Source organism: Entelurus aequoreus, linkage group LG14, assembly GCF_033978785.1.
Source record: "Entelurus aequoreus isolate RoL-2023_Sb linkage group LG14, RoL_Eaeq_v1.1, whole genome shotgun sequence".
NCBI lineage: Eukaryota > Metazoa > Chordata > Actinopteri > Syngnathiformes > Syngnathidae > Entelurus > Entelurus aequoreus.
In genome coordinates this window covers 715,297-734,979 of record NC_084744.1, presented here as the reverse complement: position 1 = coordinate 734,979, position 19,683 = coordinate 715,297, and the positions used below count along the sequence as shown (strand labels likewise).

Here is a 19,683-nt window from a genome sequence, read left to right as displayed (position 1 = left end):
TGCATCAGGATTTCATATGAATTGATTTCAGTTTGAAAATCATGTCATTGTCACTCTGATGTGTGTTCACCTCTGAATGATTTCCCGTAGGGCTCCCTGGTCAGTGCAAAGACATCAGCTCCAGTGATGTCACAAATAATTCCTGCAAGATCAGCTGGGAAGCCCCCGAGGATGACGGCGGGACACCTATCCTTAGTTACATACTGGAGCGTCGTGAAGCGTCCAAGAAGACCTACATGCCCGTCATGTCAGGGGAGAATGTTCTTTGTTGTATGGTTAAAGACTTGTACGTCAACTGCGAGTACTACTTCCGGGTCAAGGCTGTCAACAAGGTCGGCCCAGGAGCATTTCTGGAGCTGCGGAACCCTGTCATTATAGAGGAGGTTAAGCGTAAGTTAGGGGCCTTATATTGGTATATGATAGTTGCGACAGGTAGAAACTAAACAACCATCTGCTTCACAGAGAAACCAGACCCACCGATCCAAGTGGAGGCTCATGACCCAACATCCAAATCTATCACCATCACCTGGAAAGCTCCCGATTACGATGGTGGCTGCCCCATTCAAGGCTACGTCGTGGAGAAGATTGAGAAGGACGGTGATCGCTATGAGAGGGTTACCCCAAGCTTGGTCCCCGGTTTCTCCTATGTGGTGACAGGTCTGAAGGAAGACACTGAATACCAGTTCAGGGTTCGAGCCGAGAACGCTGCTGGAGTCAGTGAGCCCTCGCGAAGCACACAACTCATAAAGGCTGCTGACCCCGTTGGTATGAAAGACCATCCCAAAGAAACTTTTGCTTTATGTCCTTATTGAATGTTTGTCGAGCTTTTGTCTTCTTTTTCAGAAAAACCGAGTGTCACCCTGCACGCCAATGTGCAGTCTGGTTTGTGCATTAAGAGAGGTGAGGAGATCTGCATCAATGCAAACATCTCCGGTTCGCCTTACCCCAAGATCACTTGGCTGAGGAACAATGAGGACGTCACCAAAGAGCCTACAAAGACTCTTGTCCCGCTGGTCAAGAAGAAGAAGACAAGATCTAAGGTTCATTTTGTAAAACCCTAATCACTAAATCCCTATGCTTGCTGGTTATTTAGACTTTTTTTTGTTCGTCCAGGTTCCCGAACCCACAGAAGAATTTGTGACGCCAATGCGTGAGCGCCTCGGTTTGGACCAGACTAAGAAGGGACACTCGGCACTAATGATCCGAGAGGCTATAAGAAGTGACCATGGCAACTTCACCATCGAGGTGAAGAACATTCATGGCGTTGCCAGCGCCTCTTGCGTTGTTAATGTTCTCGGTAAGTTTTACCTGTCCTTAAGTCTGAAATGCCTTTTTCCCCATTGATGTTCTGATTTTCAGGTCAAAATTAAAAGGCTAAAACAAATCTTAGTAATGTTTAGCTAGCTCTGGTGACCGGAATCTTTTGTGCAACAGACAAACCTGGCCCACCCTTCAATTTCACCTTTGATGACATCAAGAGCACCTCAGTAATATGTAACTGGGAGCCTCCTGAAGATGACGGCGGCAGTGACATACTGAACTATATCCTAGAGAAAAAGGATAACAAGAACGATGCCGTTGGCTGGATCACCGTCACATCCACCGTGAAGGGTACCAGCTTCCCCGTCACTAAGCTGATCGAAGGAAAAGAGTACATCTTTAGAGTTACTGCAGAAAACAAATTTGGATGTGGACCGTCATGCATCTCCGAACCAGTGGTTGCCAAGAACCAATTTGGTGAGAGCAATGGTTTTTGAATGATTATTAAAGCCTACTTTTTGTTTGGATATATTGCATACACAAAATGCACTTGCTAACCCATTACCTAATGCAGGGGTCACCAACGCGGTGCCCGCGGGCACCAGGTAGCCCGTAAGGACCAGATGAGTAGCCCGCTGGCCTGTTCTAAAAATAGCTCAAATAGCAGCACTTACCAGTGAGCTGCCTCTATTTTTTAAATTGTATTTATTTACTAGCAAGCTGGTCTCGCTTTGCTCAACATTTTTAATTCTAAGAGAGACAAAACTCAAATAGAATTTGAAAATCCAAGAAAATATTTTAAAGACTTGGTCTTCACTTGTTTAAATAAATTCATTAATTTTTTTTACTTTGCTTCTTATAACTTTCAGAAAGACAATTTTAGAGAAAAAATACAACCTTAAAAATGATTTGAGGATTTTTAAACACATATACCTTTTTACCTTTTAAATTCCTTCCTCTTCTTTCCTGACAATTTAAATCAATGCTCAAGTAAATTTATTTGTTTTATTGTAAAGAATAATAAATACATTTTAATTTAATTCTTAATTTTAGCTTCTGTTTTTTCGACGAAGAATGTATGTGAAATATTTCTTCAAACGTATTATGATTAAAATTCAAAATAAATATTCTGGCAAATCTAGAAAATCTGTAGAATCAAATTTAAATCTTATTTCAAAGTCTTTTGAATTTCTTTTAAAATTTTTGTTCTGGAAAATCTAGAAGAAATAATGATTTGTCTCTGTTAGAAATATAGCTTGGTCCAATTTGTTATATATTCTAACAAAGTGTAGATTGGATTTTAACCTATTTAAAACATATCATCAAAATTCTAAAATTAATTTTAATCAGGAAAAATTACTAATGATGTTCCATAAATTATTTTTTAATTTTTTCAAAAAGATTCGAATTAGCTAGTTTTTCTCTTCCTTTTTTCGGTTGAATTTTGAATTTTAAAGAGTTGAAATTGAAGATAAACTATGTTTCAAAATTTAATTGTCATTTTTTCGTGTTTTCTCCTCTTTTCAACCGTTCAATTAAGTGTAAATATCATTAATTATTAATAATAACATAGAGTTAAAGGTAAATTGAGCAAATTGGCTATTTCTGGCAATTCATTTAAGTGTGTATCAAACTGGTAGCCCTTCGCATTAATCACTACCCAAGAAGTAGCTCTTGCTTTCAAAAAGGTTGCTGACCCCTGACCTAATGAATATCTAATGTAAAACGAGTTTTATGGCTTTGTAAACAAACTGAGGCACCGCTTTTTCATTAGATCCTCCTGATGCTCCGAACACCCCAAGAGTTCATGAAGTGACAGCAAGCTCCGCCCACATCTCCTGGCATGAGCCAAAGGACAATGGCAGTCCGATTCTAGGCTACTGGATTGAGAAGAAGGAGGTGAACAGCAAATATTGGACTCGTGTCAACCGTGCTCTCCTCAACTCTCTGGAGGTAAAGGCGAGCGGTCTGATGGAGGGACTCAGCTATATCTTCAGGGTGTGTGCCGAAAACCTGGCTGGGCCCGGACCTTTCAGTGAGCCCACGGACCGTATTGTTGCTATGGATGCTATCTGTAAGTAACTACAAAGATGGACGCATCAGTAACTAATACTGTTTTAGACTTTAGCACCGGTTGTTCATTCTGTCTTTTTGTTAGGCATGACATGATTGGTGTGCCATAAACTATTGTACTTAATGTTTCATGGGGAGTGTTGGTTACTAGATAATAGTTTACAGTATTCTGACAAACATGTTATACTGCCAACTACTCCACTTATCCCCCTATCCTCAGTGCCTCCTGGGCCCCCAACACCATGGGTCGTGGACACTGGGAAGGACTCAATCATTGTGGCTTGGAAGCCACCTTTGTTCAACGGAGGAGGGGACATCCTGGGATATCATGTTGAGAAGGTACTCATGACGAATGTGGGCTTGTCGAAAAAAAAACATTCACAGAGCTGCTAAATGACAAACTGCCACCTATTTTCTGTGACAGTTGACACATTCGCACGTGGCTGAATCCTCTGACTTTGACAGGTGGTGGTTGGTGAAAAGGACTGGACACGCAGCACAGAGTTCAGGTGCAAAGAACTGACCTACAAGGTCACAGGTCTGACTGAAGGAGCTGATTACTACATCCGAGTCATCGCCGTTAACGAAGCAGGTCCCGGAGCTCCTGGTGTCACAGAACCTGTCACCGTCAAAGAGCCTCAAGGTGCAAACACAAGGAAGAGCTCATGCATACAGTTGGAAATGTTGGCATTGTTGTCTGTAAAAATGTAATTGTCTTACTTTTTGTGGCCTTCAGAACCTCCCGCTGTTGACTTTGAGCTCTCTGTGAGGAACGGTGTGATGATCAAGGCTGGAGAGCCCTTAAAGCTTCCCGCCATAGTCATTGGCCGGCCCCAGCCTGAGATTAAGTGGGCTAAAGATGATGCTGAAATTGACAAGGAGAGAATGCTAGTGGAGACGGACGGCAAGAACAGCTGTCTGTTCATCAAAAAGGCAGTGAGGGCGGATCACGGAAAGTACCAGATTTCTGGAACCAACAGCAGCGGGACTAAGGCCGCTGAAACCAGAGTGGATGTCATGGGTCAGTGTCTGACAGTTTTATTTAGCAAGAAACATTTTTACAAAGAAAGTCTTGTATTCTTTTTTTGAAATGTTTTACTGACTACGGGTTGTATCGTCCTCATTTATGTAAGTACACTACATTTCAATTCCGTTCTGCTGCTTGCTTGCAGATGTCCCAGGCCCTGTGATTGACTTGAAGACTGTGACGGTGACCAAGAAGAACATCACCCTCACCTGGTCCGATCCACTAGACAATGGTGGAAGTGACATCTTTGGTTACGAGGTTCTGAGGAAAGATGCCAAGATGAAACTCTTCCGCCAGCCTATTGAGGTGGCGTCCTGCAAGTGCGACATCCAGGGCTTACTGGGTGGCGAAGAGTACATTTTCAGGGTCATTGCCCGAAACAAGTATGGAGATGGCGCTCCAACGGATCTTGGGCCCATCCTAGCTGAAGATCCTAAAGGTGCAGCCACATTTTTTATTTGGAGGCAACTGAAATTTCTTAGAATAAGTCTATGGTGATTACTGGAACTGAACCACTGACATTTACTTGCAGCTACACCATCTGCTCCGGAGAAGCTCCATTACACTGACAGAAGCAAGAACACTATCACACTGGCCTGGCAACCACCACGCAGCGACGGTGGTAGCCCTGTCATAGGCTACTACGTAGAGAAGATGAGATCTGACGGCGGTGAATTTGACGTGGCTAACCACAAGATGTTTCCCAAGTGCTGTGGTACCATTGAGAACTTGTCAGAGAACCAGGAGTACCAGTTCCGTGTCAAAGCTGTAAATGAGGTCGGTGATGGGCCACCATCCAAGCCAATCACAGCCAATATTCAGGATGATAAAAGTATGTCACCAATGCAATTGTGATAAGTTTTTCAACGACAAATCCGCCAATGCAATACTCAAACGTGTCACCTTGTGATTTCACAGTTCCACCAGTTATTACAATTCTGAAGTACTTCAAAGGTAACGCCATCATTGTGAAGAAAGGCTCTGACGTTGACATTCCAGCTGAGGTAAAGGGACTTCCTCTTCCAACACTCAAGTGGATGAAGGATGACGAGGAGCTGGACAAACCAAACAGAGAAAAGATGACAATTGAAACGGAAGAGGTCATTCATTCATAAATAAGATTCAATGTTATTGATGAACTGTTATGTTTTTTTAAAATGGAAATTCATGTAGCCACACTTGAACCTTGAACAGCTTAAAATGTACAAAATGAATGATATACCCCACGGATTGTGAACATGTTGATACTGGCACATTCAGATCCACAATTTTAACACAGAAATATTTTCAAATACCAGGTGAATCGTACCACACTGAGGACAAAACTATCCATGCCAGAAAGCACCAGACAAGACAAAGGCAAATACAAACTGCTGGCTGAAAACTGCCACGGAAAATCTCAGCACATAATCCGCGTGGAGATCTTGGGTATGAACTTGATCAGAGGCAAGCCGTGTAAATTGCAAAGTAGTCTGAGCTGATTTCCTCTCGTCCGCAGACCGCCCTCTTCCCCCGAGGAATATTGTTGTCTCTGACATCAAGGCTGACTCGTGCTACCTGACCTGGGATGCCCCGGAAGACAACGGGGGTAGTGAGATCACAAACTACGTCATTGAACGCAGAGATGCCAGCAAGAAAAAATCTGATTTTGAGGCAATGACCTCCAACCTCATTGATCGGCGATATGGGGTGAATTGAGCTGCAATGCATGCAAACTGAACTGCAAGAAGATGCACTCTTGTATTTATTTGCTATCATACAAACTGATTGTCTGTCATTTGCCTATTCAGGTCTCCAAACTGACTATGAATGGTACCTATCAGTTCAGAATCAAGGCAGCGAATAAGTACGGGCTCAGCGACGGCTGTGACTCAGAGAAAGTAGAACTGAAGGATCCATTTGGCCTACCTGGACCGCCACGCAACCCCAAGATCATTGCTGCCACATCAAACACGATGACTCTGACTTGGCTGCCTCCGCTCGACAACGGTGGTGCCACAATTCAAGGCTATTGGCTAGAGAAGAGGGAACGTGGAGCTGTGTACTGGGCAAAAGTTAATCGTTGCTCTGTCACCAAACCGGCAATTAGGGGTCTGCAGTACACTGTTTTTAAGCTCATTGAAGGAACAGAGTACCAGTTTAGGGTGGCGGCAGGCAATGCTGCAGGTATCGGGCCTCCCAGCGAGGCTACAGAGTGCCGCTTTGCTGTGGATCCATGCAGTGAGTCTTGACTTTTGTTTACTGTTTTTAAAACAAGCCAACTTAGATTTAAAAAAGTGTATTTGTAGAACACTTTAAAGTGTTTTTGTGCCACTCCGTGACCGTTGTGTTTTCTGGTCCTTAGACACTCCAAGCTCACCTGGATCCCCTGTGGTCAAAGACAAGACCAAGGACAGTATCACACTCGCCTGGAGTCCCCCGGAAAGGGATGGTGGCAGTCCTGTCAAGGGTTACATCATTGAGGTCCATGAGGAAGGTTCTCCTGACTGGAGAAGGGTGACTCCTGCAGAAAAGCTCCATCAATCTACTGAGATAACTATTCCCGATCTTAAGGAGGGCAAAAAGTGCAAGTTCAGGATTTACGCTGTGAACGCTGTCGGCAACTCTGAGCCTGCCAAGACCGCTGATATCCTGGTTCAGGATATTTTGAGTAAGTATCATGTAGCTGTTTACCCATTTCCATTAAGGTACAGAAATAGTCTGTTTAATCTGTGTCTGTCCTTCAGTCGAGCCAACAGTTTCTCTGGATGTGAGCGCTCAGGACCTGCTGAACTGTAGGGCTGGAACCACCATCAGGATACCCGCCACCATCACCGGGCGTCCAGTGCCTAAAGTCACCTGGAACTTTGATGGAACAGCCGAGACTGAGAAGAAAAATGAACTTCACACACTTCCCATTGACTCTGAGGTCAGACTTATTTTGACAGTTTAGCTGTGATACAAAATGACAACAGTGTAGGCTTAGGTAACAGGTGTCAAACTCAAAGCCCGAGGGCGAGATCTGGCCCACTCCTCATTTTATGTGGCCTGGAAATAATATGCATCAATTAAGTCTTTATCTTTTCTTGCCAAATGTATTCATTCTTTCCATTTTGACAGACAAAAAACAAATGTACTTCATGCGATTCCATGTCTTTTAAACCAGTGTTTCTTAAAGGCCTACTGAAATGCGATTTTCTTATTTAAACGGGGATAGCAGATCCATTCTATGTGTCATACTTGATCATTTCGCGATATTGCCATATTTTTGCTGAAAGGATTTAGTAGAGAACATCGACGATAAAGTTCGCAACTTTTGGTCGCTGATAAAAAAGCCTTGCCTGTACCGGAAGTAGCAGACGATATGCGCGTGACGTCACCGGTTGTGGAGCTCCTCACATCTGCACATTGTGTACAATCATGGCCACCAGCAGCGACAGCGATTCGGACCGAGAAAGCGACGATTTCCCCATTAATTTGAGCGAGGATGAAAGATTTGTGGATGAGGAAAGTGAGAGTGAAGGACTAGAGAGGGAAGATGCTGTGAGAGCCGGGGGTGACCTGATATTCAGCTGGGAATGACTACAACAGTAAATAAACACAAGACATATATATACTCTATTAGCCACAACACAACCAGGCTTATATTTAATATGCCACAAATTAATCCCGCATAACAAACACCTCCCCTCCCCCGTCCATATAACTCACCAATACAAATCAAACACCCGCACAACACACTCAATCCCTCAGCCCAAAGTACCGTTCACCTCCCCAAAGTTCATACAGCACATATATTTCCCCAAAGTCCCCAAAGTTACGTACGTGACATGCACGTAGCGGCACGCACGTACGGGCAAGCAATCAAATGTTTGGAAGCCGCAGCTGCGTACTCACGGTACCGCGTCTGCGTATCCAACTCAAAGTCCTCCTGGTAAGAGTCTCTGTTGTCCCAGTTCTCCACAAGCCAATGGTAAAACTTGATTGTCATCTTTCGGGAATGTAGACAATGAAACATCGGCTGTGTTTATGTTGCTGCAGCCGTCCGCTAATACACCGCTTCCCACCTACAACTTTCTTCTTTGCTGTCTCCATTGTTCATTGAACAAATTGCAAAAGATTCACCAACACAGATGTCCAGAATACTGTGGAATTTTGCGATGAAGACAGACGACTTAATAGCTGGCCACAATGCTGTCCCAAAATGTCCTCTACAATCCGTGACGTCACGCGCAGACGTCATCATACCGAGAAGTTTTCAGCAGGATATTTCGTGCAAAATTTAAAATTGCACTTTAGTAAGCTAACCCGGCCGTATTGGCATGTGTTGCAATGTTAAGATTTCATCATTGATATATAAACTATCAGACTGTGTGGTCGCTAGTAGTGGCTTTCAGTAGGCCTTTAATCGTATATATATCGTTTAATATATTGTTGGCCGCAAACAATATATGTTTCTCAACTCTGTCCGTACAGGCCACAGCAGTACTCAGTTGTAATACACTATTCCACCACTTGTGGCAGTAATGGTAATATTAAACAAGAAGTCTGGAGCTAAAATCATGAGAAGTTTCTTAAGCGCAAAAATTATGACTAAAGTGGTGAAGCTGTGTTTACATTTTCAATGGAATTTTATTGACAGTTTATTTAAGAAACACATTTATCATTATTTATAATAATTTTGTTTTATGAGTCCCTTCGTTTGGAGTATATATTTATTTGTATAATCAGCCTGACTTTGACAGGCTTTGATAATAATCTTTGTGATTAGCGCACGCTTTCATATCATTTTGAAAAAGTTCATCCTCTTAAACTGTAATTAAGTTAGGAATAATTATTGAATATGATTAAAATCTAGAGTAAGATTACTAATTCGTGGTTAATATTTGAATGGGCCCCGGGCCCTCTGTAGTAGAAAAGTTGGGCCCAGATGTCAAAAAGGTTAATAACCCCTGTTTTACACTTTAATACTGTACAATAATGCAACAAATATTATACGATCATACATTCCAAACATTTTTGTAATAATACAAATAAATACTTAAATATCTGTTTGACTTGTGATTTTAAAGTCATTCATCAAATTGTACACTGTTAATTAAAAATTATATTTTACAGTAAAAACTGGCAGCTCAGTCGCCAGAATTAAATTTATTTTTAAACTGTGGTAACGTTTTTCCATTTACAATAATACGCTGTAAAAAAACGCTAAAATTTTGGCGACTGAACTGACAATTTTTTACAATAAAATCTACAGTTTTTTTAATGTACTTAAAAAATCTAATGCATAGGCAATTATGTAATATCATGTGGCGAATCCTTATATATTTTTTATTCATATATATTCACTCTTATAAGCGGCCCTCTGAGGGCAGCCATAACTGCAATGTGGCCCTCAATGATTAGAGTTTGACACTTAAGTTGTGTGCACGGTGTCCTCTATCAGAAGCCAGAGGTATTGCTGGGCTGTTTTTAAGATAATCACAACATCAAATGTATCACTTTAGATTCACTCCACTGACACAACCTCCCTGGTCGTCATCCCCGACTGCAAACTGAACCACGGTGGCCGCTACATCCTCAATGTGGAGAACCCCGCCGGACACAAAGTGGTCAAAGTGCGAGTCAACGTGCTCGGTGCGTAAAATTCATCAACCGATACAGCATTTTTGCTGGAAAATCAACAATAGCCTGCAGTGTCGTGAAATGCCATTGTTTGGTGGGTCCATAGACATACCAGGACCTCCTCGGGATCTGAAGGTGAGCGACGTGACAAGAGGCACTTGCAGACTCACCTGGAAACCTCCAGAGAGTGACGGAGGAGATAGGGTGAAGAGCTACTTCATTGAGAAGAAGACAGTGGAGGGAAAAGCCTGGACCAAGGTAAAGCCCATCAGCGTTGTCATGAATGATGTTAATCAACAGGTTCAAGTGGTGAATTCTTTCATATTGTGAACGTTTTAATCGGTCAAAAAAATGAACAGGACACAACACATGTCATGTGTTAACTTACCCCGATCACATCCACTCAGGTGAATACATCCTGTGCTGCGCAGTCCTTTGTGGTTCCAGACCTGATTGAGGGTCAGGATTACTTGTTCCGAGTCCGTGCCGAAAATCGATTTGGTTTTGGGCCGCACGTGGAGACCACTGAGGGAACCAAAGCCAAAGATCCCATCCGTACGTGAGCGATACGTTCAAGCTGCTGCGGAATTTGGCAATTTACATTTCTTGATGCTTGTGCCTTCAGATCCTCCAGATCCTCCGACCAGACTAAAGATCCAAAGTGTGAGAAAGGCCACAGTGGCCCTCACATGGAAGGCTCCCAAAAATGATGGTGGATCACCTGTCACACACTACAGCGTTGACTTACTCTGCTGGGATGCCAGTGGCACTCAGAAGGAGTCTTGGAGGAGGTAAACCTTCATCCCAAAGACCTAGTCCAGTCTTCTGAGTTTCACACTGTAAACAATTTTAAACTCTGCAGGTGTAACAGGAGAGACATCGACGTCACAAGCTTTAAGGTGGAGGACCTGACCGAGCGGGATGAATATGAGTTCAGAGTGATTGCTTACAACAAGGCTGGACCTAGCCGACCATCTTCCACTGCTGGGCCCATTCTCATTCAGGACCAGACCTGTAAGAACTTTAGCCGGTGAAAAGTCGGGTTGAAGCTAACAAATACAATCTTTGAATGTTTTGTGACTTCGCACCTCCAGGCGCTCCATCCATTGAGATGAAGGAGTTTATGGAGGCCGAGCAGGGCAGTGACATCAGTGTCGTGGCCAAGATTCGTGGCTGTCCATTCCCAACACTCACCTGGTACAAGGCGCCGCCCCACAAGACCGATAAAAAGGTGGAGGTCTGCTACGATGAACACATCAACAAGATGGTGTCGGACGACAGCTGCACACTTCTGATACAGCAAGGGAAACGTCCTGACACCGGCCTCTACACACTGGTGGCCTCCAACAGCGTTGGCAAAGCGTCCAAGGAAATGAGGCTCAATGTGCTTGGTATGCTCACTGACACCATCATTCTACACCCATGTATGATATGTGTGAACTTTAAAAAGGATGAAAACAACATTACTTTCAAGTCAACCCTTGCCCTAACACATTTTCTTGTCAAACATCCAGAGGGATTAAATGTTTGGATGTGTGTGCTTCCCCAGGCCGCCCTGGTCCTCCCTCTGCTCCTATTAAGTTTGAAGAGGTTGGTTCTGAGAGGATCACTCTATCCTGGCTGCCGCCAAAGGACGATGGCGGTTCCAAAGTCACTAACTACGTCATCTGGAGGCGGGTGGCCAACAGAAAGACCTGGGTCCCCGTCACCAGCGAACCCAAAGAACGCGTTTGGACGGTTGAAAACCTAATGGAGGGCCACGAGTACGTGTTCCGCATTATGGCCCAGAACAAATATGGCGTGGGCGAACCACTAGACAGTGATCCAGAGGTGGCCAGAAATATCTATAGTGAGTCAATTTGTGTTACTATTGTCGCATGAGGTGAAATGAAAAACTCTTGTGACCAAACCGTCAATGTGTCCTACAGCTGTCCCTGGCCAGTGTGAGAAGCCAACCATATCCAATGTCACCCTGGACTCCATGACTGTGAACTGGGAGGAGCCTGAGAATGATGGTGGCACCCCAATCACTGGTTATTGGTTGGAACGCAAGGAGACCACGGGTAAACGATGGAGCCGTGTCACCCGTGACCCCATCCGCCCCATGGGTCTGGGTGAATCGTTTACAGTGAGTGGACTGGTTGAGGGCTCCGAGTATCAGTTCAGAGTTAGTGCAATAAACGCTGCGGGACCTGGACTCCCCAGTGCCCCGAGTGACCCCACGTTTGCCAGAGACCCCATCTGTACGTGCTCACAGACATCTTGTGTAATCAGATAAACAAACGGTGGGGTTGTTTTTAAAATAACCTTCCTATCTATTTTCTCTAGCCCCACCCTCTCCTCCAACACCAAAGGTTTCAGATTGGACAAAGTCCACCGTGGATCTGGAATGGATCCCCCCACTGAAGGATGGAGGCTCCAAAATTATAGGCTACTGGGTGGAGTACAAGGAGGAGGGCGCTGAGGCCTGGATCAAGGTGACCAAAAAAAACCAGCTTCTCCTGCAAAATGGAAATATACTTTTCTGTCTTGCCTAGCAGTTTCTCAAATATGCTGAAAGACTGGAATTGGAGATGCCATTCTCAAAGCATGTATCTGAAGATGACAATTTTTTCAAATTTCCTGATATGTTAGTGTTGAGGACGTCAGCTAGCTTTACTGTGCACTAGGACAGCGATTCTCTAACTGTGGGGCTCCATCTAGTGGTACGCCAAAGAATCACTTGATTAAACCACCGCGCTTGAACATTAAGTAAAGCTCCCTTACCGATGCTGGTTAATGGCTTAGGAGCCTTGCCTTCTAGCCTACTGGTCAGTCAGAGGGGTTGTGTGGTCACAGGCTCGAGCCTGGACTTTTGCACGGTTTAACCACACAAGATGACCATAGCATTGACATGGTAGATCCACAGAAAGTCCCGGTTCAAATGTACCATAGACCAGTCTTAACAAGCCTGATTTTTTGGCACTTTAGACATTTGCTCCGGTTTCCCCCACAGCTCACGTCATTTTAATTTCCAGTCAGCCTCATTGACTGGAAATTAACCTGACACAAGATCTATATGTGGTCCCTGGGCGCTACATATAGACTGTTTAGAGTCCTAAGTAATGGGTTAGATTTTGCTGTATATTAATGTCACTTATACTGTATGGGATTCAAAAATAGTTTCTGCCTGGTCCAAATGTATCTACTTGCAAGAGACAATTAGGTATTCTGTTTTTGTTTCAGGCTAAAGATACTGAAATCCGAGGTACCCGCTTTGTGATTGCCGGATTGAAGACTGGTGCACAGTACAGGTTCAGAGTCATCGCTTTCAACCTTGCTGGTAATAGTGAGCCAGGCGAAGTTCCAGAGGCACTTACGGTCAATGACAGAAGCGGTAGGTCCAACATGAATCATTTCAATATTTGGTTCAACACTAAGTGTGTGTTCTCAGACAGTTTTATGGTACCCTTTCCCTTTAGTTGCCCCTGAGATTGATTTGGATGCCTCAGTGAAGGAAAGAATCGTGGTCCATGCTGGTGGCGTTATCCGGATCATCGCTTATGTGTCAGGCCAGCCATCACCAGAAATCACCTGGAGCAGAGATGGAGCAGCACTGCCCCCAGAGGCCAAGGTGGAAACAACAGCCATTAGCTCATCTCTGGTCATCAAACCATGTGCCAGAAGGCATCTCGGCATCTACACTCTGACTGCCAAGAACGCTGCAGGGGAGAAGAAGAAAAACATTTCCGTGGATGTGCTGGGTGAGACATTAAATGAAAGATTTAGTTTATAGGACCCCTGGAGGTTGTAAGATTTGTTTATCGGCATTTAAATGTGCTGTGGCGTCCCCTGACAGATGTCCCTGGGCCCGTCGGCATCCCCTTGACGACCGAGAACCTGAGCAGTGATTCCTGCAAGCTCAACTGGTATTTCCCAGAGAATGACGGCGGCTCACCCATCAGCAACTACGTGGTACAGAAGCGTGAAGCAGAGCGAAAGGCCTGGACGTCGCTATCATTCACCGCCAGCCGACAGAACGCTGTGGCTACTGGCCTCACCTCAGGCAAGGCCTACTTCTTCAGAGTAGCTGCTGAGAACGTCATCGGCATGGGACCCTTCATGGAGACGTCAGCCGAGATCATTATCAAGGAACCGATGAGTAAGTGAACTGCAACTTTGAGTAGTAATAGGAAGAACTGTGATTTACAGTTCTTTTAAGAATCCTAAATATCTAACCCCGTGGGTCTTCACATGTTCAGGTGTGCCCGACCGACCTGAAGAGCTCGAAGTCACTAAGGTCACGAAAGATTTGATCAACATCACTTGGAAAGCACCCAAGTTTGATGGTGGCTCTGAGATCATTATGTACGTCCTGGAGGCTCGTATGATTGGCAAAGACAAGTTTACCAGATTGACAAAGGAGAAGCTGATGGAGAGGAAGTACACTTTTGACGGACTGAGGGAGGGTGACACCTATGAGTTCCGGGTTATCGCCGTCAACGAGGTTGGACCGGGCAAGCCGTCATTCTGCACCAAACCAATCACCTGCAAGGATGAACTAGGTTAGCTTAATAACTTAAAAGTAGTCCGAACAGGCAATTCCAATAACTTACTGACATGATTGTACTTGTTCCAGAGCCACCAACCATTGAACTGGACTTCCGTGACAAGATCATAGTCCGAGTTGGTGAAAGCGTCCTGCTCCAGGGCCGATACACCGGCAAACCCTCCCCTTCCATCGTGTGGTACCGAGACGATGAGGAGCTCAAAGCTGACAAACACGTCATGTTCAAGAACACGCTGACCTCCATGTCGCTGGGTTTGATGAAGGCCCAGCGCCAACACAGTGGCCGTTACATGGTGGTGGTGGAGAACAGCAGCGGGTCCAGGAAGGGAGTCTGCAACGTCACAGTTGTCGGTATGAAGCGGAACCTTATCCTGACCTTTAATCTTCATAGCTGACATTTGACACTAGTCTTTTGTTGAAAAAATATATAAAAACTTAATTGAAAATCAACTATGTGAAGCGAGTCCTGAAGGAATTGCGTGTGAATGTTCCAATGCTGAAGTTGAACTGAAATCCTGGAAATTTTTGTTGAACCACTGCCCTATGGCGTGCAGCAGATTTATGGGTCAATGACGCGACTGGCAGTTGATTGTCACAAGTCAGCATACTTCTGTTGTCACACAGACCGACCAAGTCCTCCAGTGGGACCGGTGGTCTTTGACGAGGTACATCGCGAATACATGGTGATCTCCTGGAAACCTCCTCTGGACAGTGGCGGAGTGGACGTCTCCAACTACATCATTGAGAAGAGAGACACCAACAGAGAAATGTGGACCACGGTCACTTCAGCCTCCACCAAGACTACATGCAAGGTTAGTCCAATGGCTCAGTTGTCACATTTTTTTTTTCTGAAAGTCTGAGCACGTGGCCCCAAAGCTGAAAATGTTGTCTACTATAGATCCCTAAACTGACAGAGGGCAGGGAGTACATCATGCGAATTTTTGCTGAGAACATGTACGGTATCAGCGACCCACTGGAGTCCGAGGAAATGAGAGCCAAAGATCTCTTCAGTAAGTTGTTGACACAAGCCTACATATCTAAAACCAGTGTCATTTGAGTAATGGATGACAGTAGGGGTGTAACGGTACACAAAATTTTCGGTTCGGTACAGAATATACATTTTTTGGTTATTTATTTACCAAATTTGTAAACAATGGCTTTATCCTTTTAACATTGGGAACACTATAATAATTCTGCCCACGTTAATCAACATTAAACTGCCTCAAGTAGTTGCTCAGATTAAATAAAATGACAAAACTTTTCTTCTACATATAAAAAGTGCAACATTAAACAGTTTTAAGTGAACTCATCATGCTTAATTTATTACAGCATTCGGGAAGCCTGGAGTTGATTTATTATGTAAATGTTATATTTGTATCAACATGTGACAGCAGGGACCCTGCCATTCAAAACTAGGCTGCTACATTACTAATGATTAATGTAACTATAGCTGGAAAAATAGTACAATAGCAATAGGAGAGACTATTAATCCCTGAACACCATGGAGTTCATGTAGGCTTAATGATGCACTTACATTATTATATCAACTATCAGAGACAGAAACTCTTCATTTAACATAATGTCCTTTTTTGCTGCTTCAACACAGCTCAATCAACACAGAAAAAGGTCAAGTGAAATAACAGACAGACAGGGCTTTGCTGTCCGTAACACACACAAACACACACACACCGCAAAATGAGCTAACGTTACGCTAAAAGCTAATTAGCCTTCACCTCAAGCCAGGAGTGCGAGCGAGCTGAGCTGCCGTTTATGTTTCTAGAAGGTCAACATAGTGATGTTACTAGTAGTTGACTGGGAGGTGTTTATTATCATTTGGGGAGAGTCCGCTGCCTGATGCTTACCTGCTAAACACCTACCTGCTCATCACGACGCTGGAGCACTGACACCATGCGCTCTGAATACGCACTGCTGATTGGCTGTTACCGCTCTGTATGTAACCAATCAGATGGTTGTGTGGGTGGGACAATGCCGGGTGCTGTGTAGAGTACTGACAGAGACAGAGGCAGAACGAAGCGGAGCAGCTTGTTAAGACTTTAGCTTAGGCGGCTACTTAATATGTTCGTGTGGAAACTCGTTCGGTACACCTCCGAACCGAACCAAAACCCCCGGACCGAAACGGTTCAATACAAAATACACGTATCGTTACACCCCTAGATGACAGTCATTGTTGGCCCCATCTGGCAGTTCTAAAAGTTTCAACTGATTCTTTGGTCTGTGACCCTTTCCGCAGGAGTCCCAGAGGCCCCTGAGATGCCGACTGTCAGAGAAGTGTACGCCACCAACGCTCTAGTGCTGTGGAACAGGCCTCGTGATGGAGGCAAGCCCATCACCAACTATATCCTGGAGAAGAAGGAGACGGCCGCCACAAGGTGGTCAAGGGCCACAAGAGAAACCATATATCCTGCTACTCAGTACAGAGTCCAAGACTTGGTGGAGGGCTGTGAGTACGAGTTCCGTGTGATGGCCGAAAATGAGTTGGGAATTGGAGACCCTAGTGTCCCCTCAAAGCCCATTCTTGCCAAGGATCCCATTGGTCAGTGTGTTTTAAACGACTCGTCATCATCGTACCGCGGCGATAAAATAACACCCGATCTTTGTTTTTAGTGCGGCCGAGTCCTCCGGTCACCCCCGAAGCCTACGATAAGACAAAAGACTCAGTCAGTCTCAGGTGGAAGATGCCTCGCCATGACGGAAGAGGAAGGATACTTGGCTATCTTGTGGAGTACCAGAAGCCGGGATTGGTGGACTGGATTCCGGCTAATAAGAGCCCGGAGGAGTGCCCTGACCTGCACTATGTGGTGAAAGGGCTGGCTGATGGCCAGGAGTACGCCTTCAGGATCTACACCGTCAACGCAGCAGGGAAATCGGACCCGGCCCACGTTAAAGATACCGTGAAGGTCCATGACAGACTGGGTACGACTTCTCTTCGTTTGTTTTCACCAAGACTACATCACAGAACTTTTACTATTTAGATCAAATTAACTTTAACGTTGGTTTAAAAAAAAAAAATCCAAAATGAAATGAATTTAATGATTGTTCTCAAAAACTTTTTGAGTTTGTGCGCCAATCAATGGCAGATATGTTGATAAAAATGTGGTTAGCAAAGCGAGTGAAACATGACTAAGGATGTATACCCGGCACCAGTATTTTTTGGTACCGGTTCCTAGATAGGTTGGTCCATTATGATACTGCTACTGGTATTTTTTGTTCGACATAATTATGACACACTACAATCAGCTTTGACTAATGGCAAATAAGGAAGCAACACCACATAAAAATCAGGAACTTATTTCCTCCTCAAAGTCATGCACGCTGTGTCAGTCGGAAGTGAACGCACTTTACACACCACCGAGTTTTATCAACCTTCCTCCTCGCGATTCATTAGTGAAGTGAAGTGAATTATATTTATATAGCGCTTTTCTCTAGTGACTCAAAGCGCTTTTACATAGTGAAACCCAATATTTAAGTTACATTCAAACCAGTGTGGGTGGCACTGGGAGCAGGTGGGTAAAGTGTCTTGCCCAAGGACACAACGGCAGTGACTAGGATGGCGGAAGCGGGGATCGAACCCGGAACCCTCAAGTTGCTGGCACGGCCACTCTACCAACCGAGCTATACCGCATTAGTCTCTAGGCCAATATTAATCCATTCAAAAGAGTGAAAACTTGAGGTAATATGATAATCCATAAAGTTGCTTCTGAGTTGTGTTGTCCCGATACCAATATTTTAGTACCGGTACCAAAATGTATTTTGATACTTTTTCTAAATAAGGGGGACCACAAAAAAATGCCGTTATTGGCTTTATTTGAACAAAAAATCTTAGTGTACATGAAACATATGTTTATTATTGTCATTTAGTCCTTAAATAAAATAGACAACTTGTCTTTTAGTAGTAAGTAAACAAACAAAGACTCCTAATTAGTCTGCTGACGTATGCAGTAACATATTGTGTCATTTATACACCTATTATTTTGTACACATTATGAGGGACAAACTGTAAAAATTGATTAATAATCTACTTGTTCATTTACTGTTAATATCTGCTTGTATTCTGTTTGAACATGTTCTATCTACACTTCTGTTCAAATGTAATAATCACTTATTCTTCTCTTCTTTGACACTTTACATTAGTTTTGGATGATACCACATATTTGGGTATCGATCCGATACCAAGTAGTTACAGGATCATACATTTGTCATGGATGGATGTTAGCCGCAAGCTAGCTAGCCATGTCTTAAAGCACCTCTTCCTGAGGGTGTTTCAGTGTTATAACTTCACCTTTATCTTGACTTTTTACACCAAAATGCGTCCGTTCTCCCTTTTCTGTCTACACACTGTGTCTGCTTGTAAGTACTCTGTGTGTGTGCGCTGCCGCACATGCTCCTCTGCTCCTAAAACCAACAATGTCACCACGTGACGACGACGGGGGGCCTGGGGGGATGGACGACCGGTACTTTTTAGAGGCGGTATAGTACCGCATGTGATTCATTAGTATGGCGGTACTATACTACTACCGATATACCGTACAACCCTACTACACACACACATACATCGGGAGCTGTCAACACTCATATTGGCTTCCACAAATCCGTCCTATTGTTACAAAATGCACAGCCACATACCATGCTAATTCATTGTGTTGATTTATACAGAATATTTGATATGATACATCACGTAAAAGGTCTGTGCTTTGGGGGTTAGTGCATGTGCCTCACAATACAAGGGACAAGCGGTAGAAAATGGATGGATGGATACATCCCTAGTCATGACTATTCAATTAAATCCTGCTTTCCTTCACAGAGGCGCCAGAGTTGCTGCTAGATGCCAACATGTCACGTGACCATCTGGCCATGCTGGGTACCGACATCACCCTAAGTGCTACCATCAAGGGTGTGCCGACACCCACCGTCAGCTGGAAGAAAAATGACGGAGAAATGCCGTCTCACATCACGGTTGCTGTCACCTCCACCGGCAGCAAGGTCTTCATCCCCAAGTGTGTCCGCCCCGACTCGGGCAAATACACTCTCATGGTGGAAAATGCTGCCGGAAAGAAAACGGCGACTGTTGACGTTCTGGTTCTGAGTAAGTTAAGAACACCTTGACAGGGAAGCTGTTTTTTCCCCTTACAGTCTTATCTTAAGTTGCAGC

At 44.2% G+C, this 19,683-nt stretch overlaps 1 protein-coding gene across 1 annotated transcript in view; it reads left to right on the top strand.

Moving 5' to 3' along the window:
• LOC133665252 (titin-like) overlaps positions 1 to 19,683 on the top strand; it is a 215,424-nt gene that overhangs the window by 131,949 nt on the left and 63,792 nt on the right. The window contains 36 exon segments of the mRNA XM_062070499.1: positions 91 to 390; positions 463 to 765; positions 844 to 1,040; positions 1,114 to 1,297; positions 1,435 to 1,737; positions 3,035 to 3,334; positions 3,554 to 3,672; positions 3,799 to 3,976; positions 4,070 to 4,354; positions 4,506 to 4,799; positions 4,893 to 5,192; positions 5,279 to 5,460; positions 5,659 to 5,788; positions 5,859 to 6,049; positions 6,151 to 6,580; positions 6,705 to 7,010; positions 7,087 to 7,268; positions 9,847 to 9,976; positions 10,071 to 10,222; positions 10,372 to 10,519; positions 10,590 to 10,755; positions 10,827 to 10,978; positions 11,059 to 11,355; positions 11,514 to 11,813; positions 11,893 to 12,207; positions 12,293 to 12,441; positions 13,190 to 13,340; positions 13,426 to 13,707; positions 13,803 to 14,105; positions 14,206 to 14,508; positions 14,583 to 14,864; positions 15,138 to 15,325; positions 15,412 to 15,523; positions 16,765 to 17,067; positions 17,139 to 17,447; positions 19,336 to 19,617. Coding sequence (XP_061926483.1) covers positions 91 to 390; positions 463 to 765; positions 844 to 1,040; positions 1,114 to 1,297; positions 1,435 to 1,737; positions 3,035 to 3,334; positions 3,554 to 3,672; positions 3,799 to 3,976; positions 4,070 to 4,354; positions 4,506 to 4,799; positions 4,893 to 5,192; positions 5,279 to 5,460; positions 5,659 to 5,788; positions 5,859 to 6,049; positions 6,151 to 6,580; positions 6,705 to 7,010; positions 7,087 to 7,268; positions 9,847 to 9,976; positions 10,071 to 10,222; positions 10,372 to 10,519; positions 10,590 to 10,755; positions 10,827 to 10,978; positions 11,059 to 11,355; positions 11,514 to 11,813; positions 11,893 to 12,207; positions 12,293 to 12,441; positions 13,190 to 13,340; positions 13,426 to 13,707; positions 13,803 to 14,105; positions 14,206 to 14,508; positions 14,583 to 14,864; positions 15,138 to 15,325; positions 15,412 to 15,523; positions 16,765 to 17,067; positions 17,139 to 17,447; positions 19,336 to 19,617 — 8,508 coding nt within the window.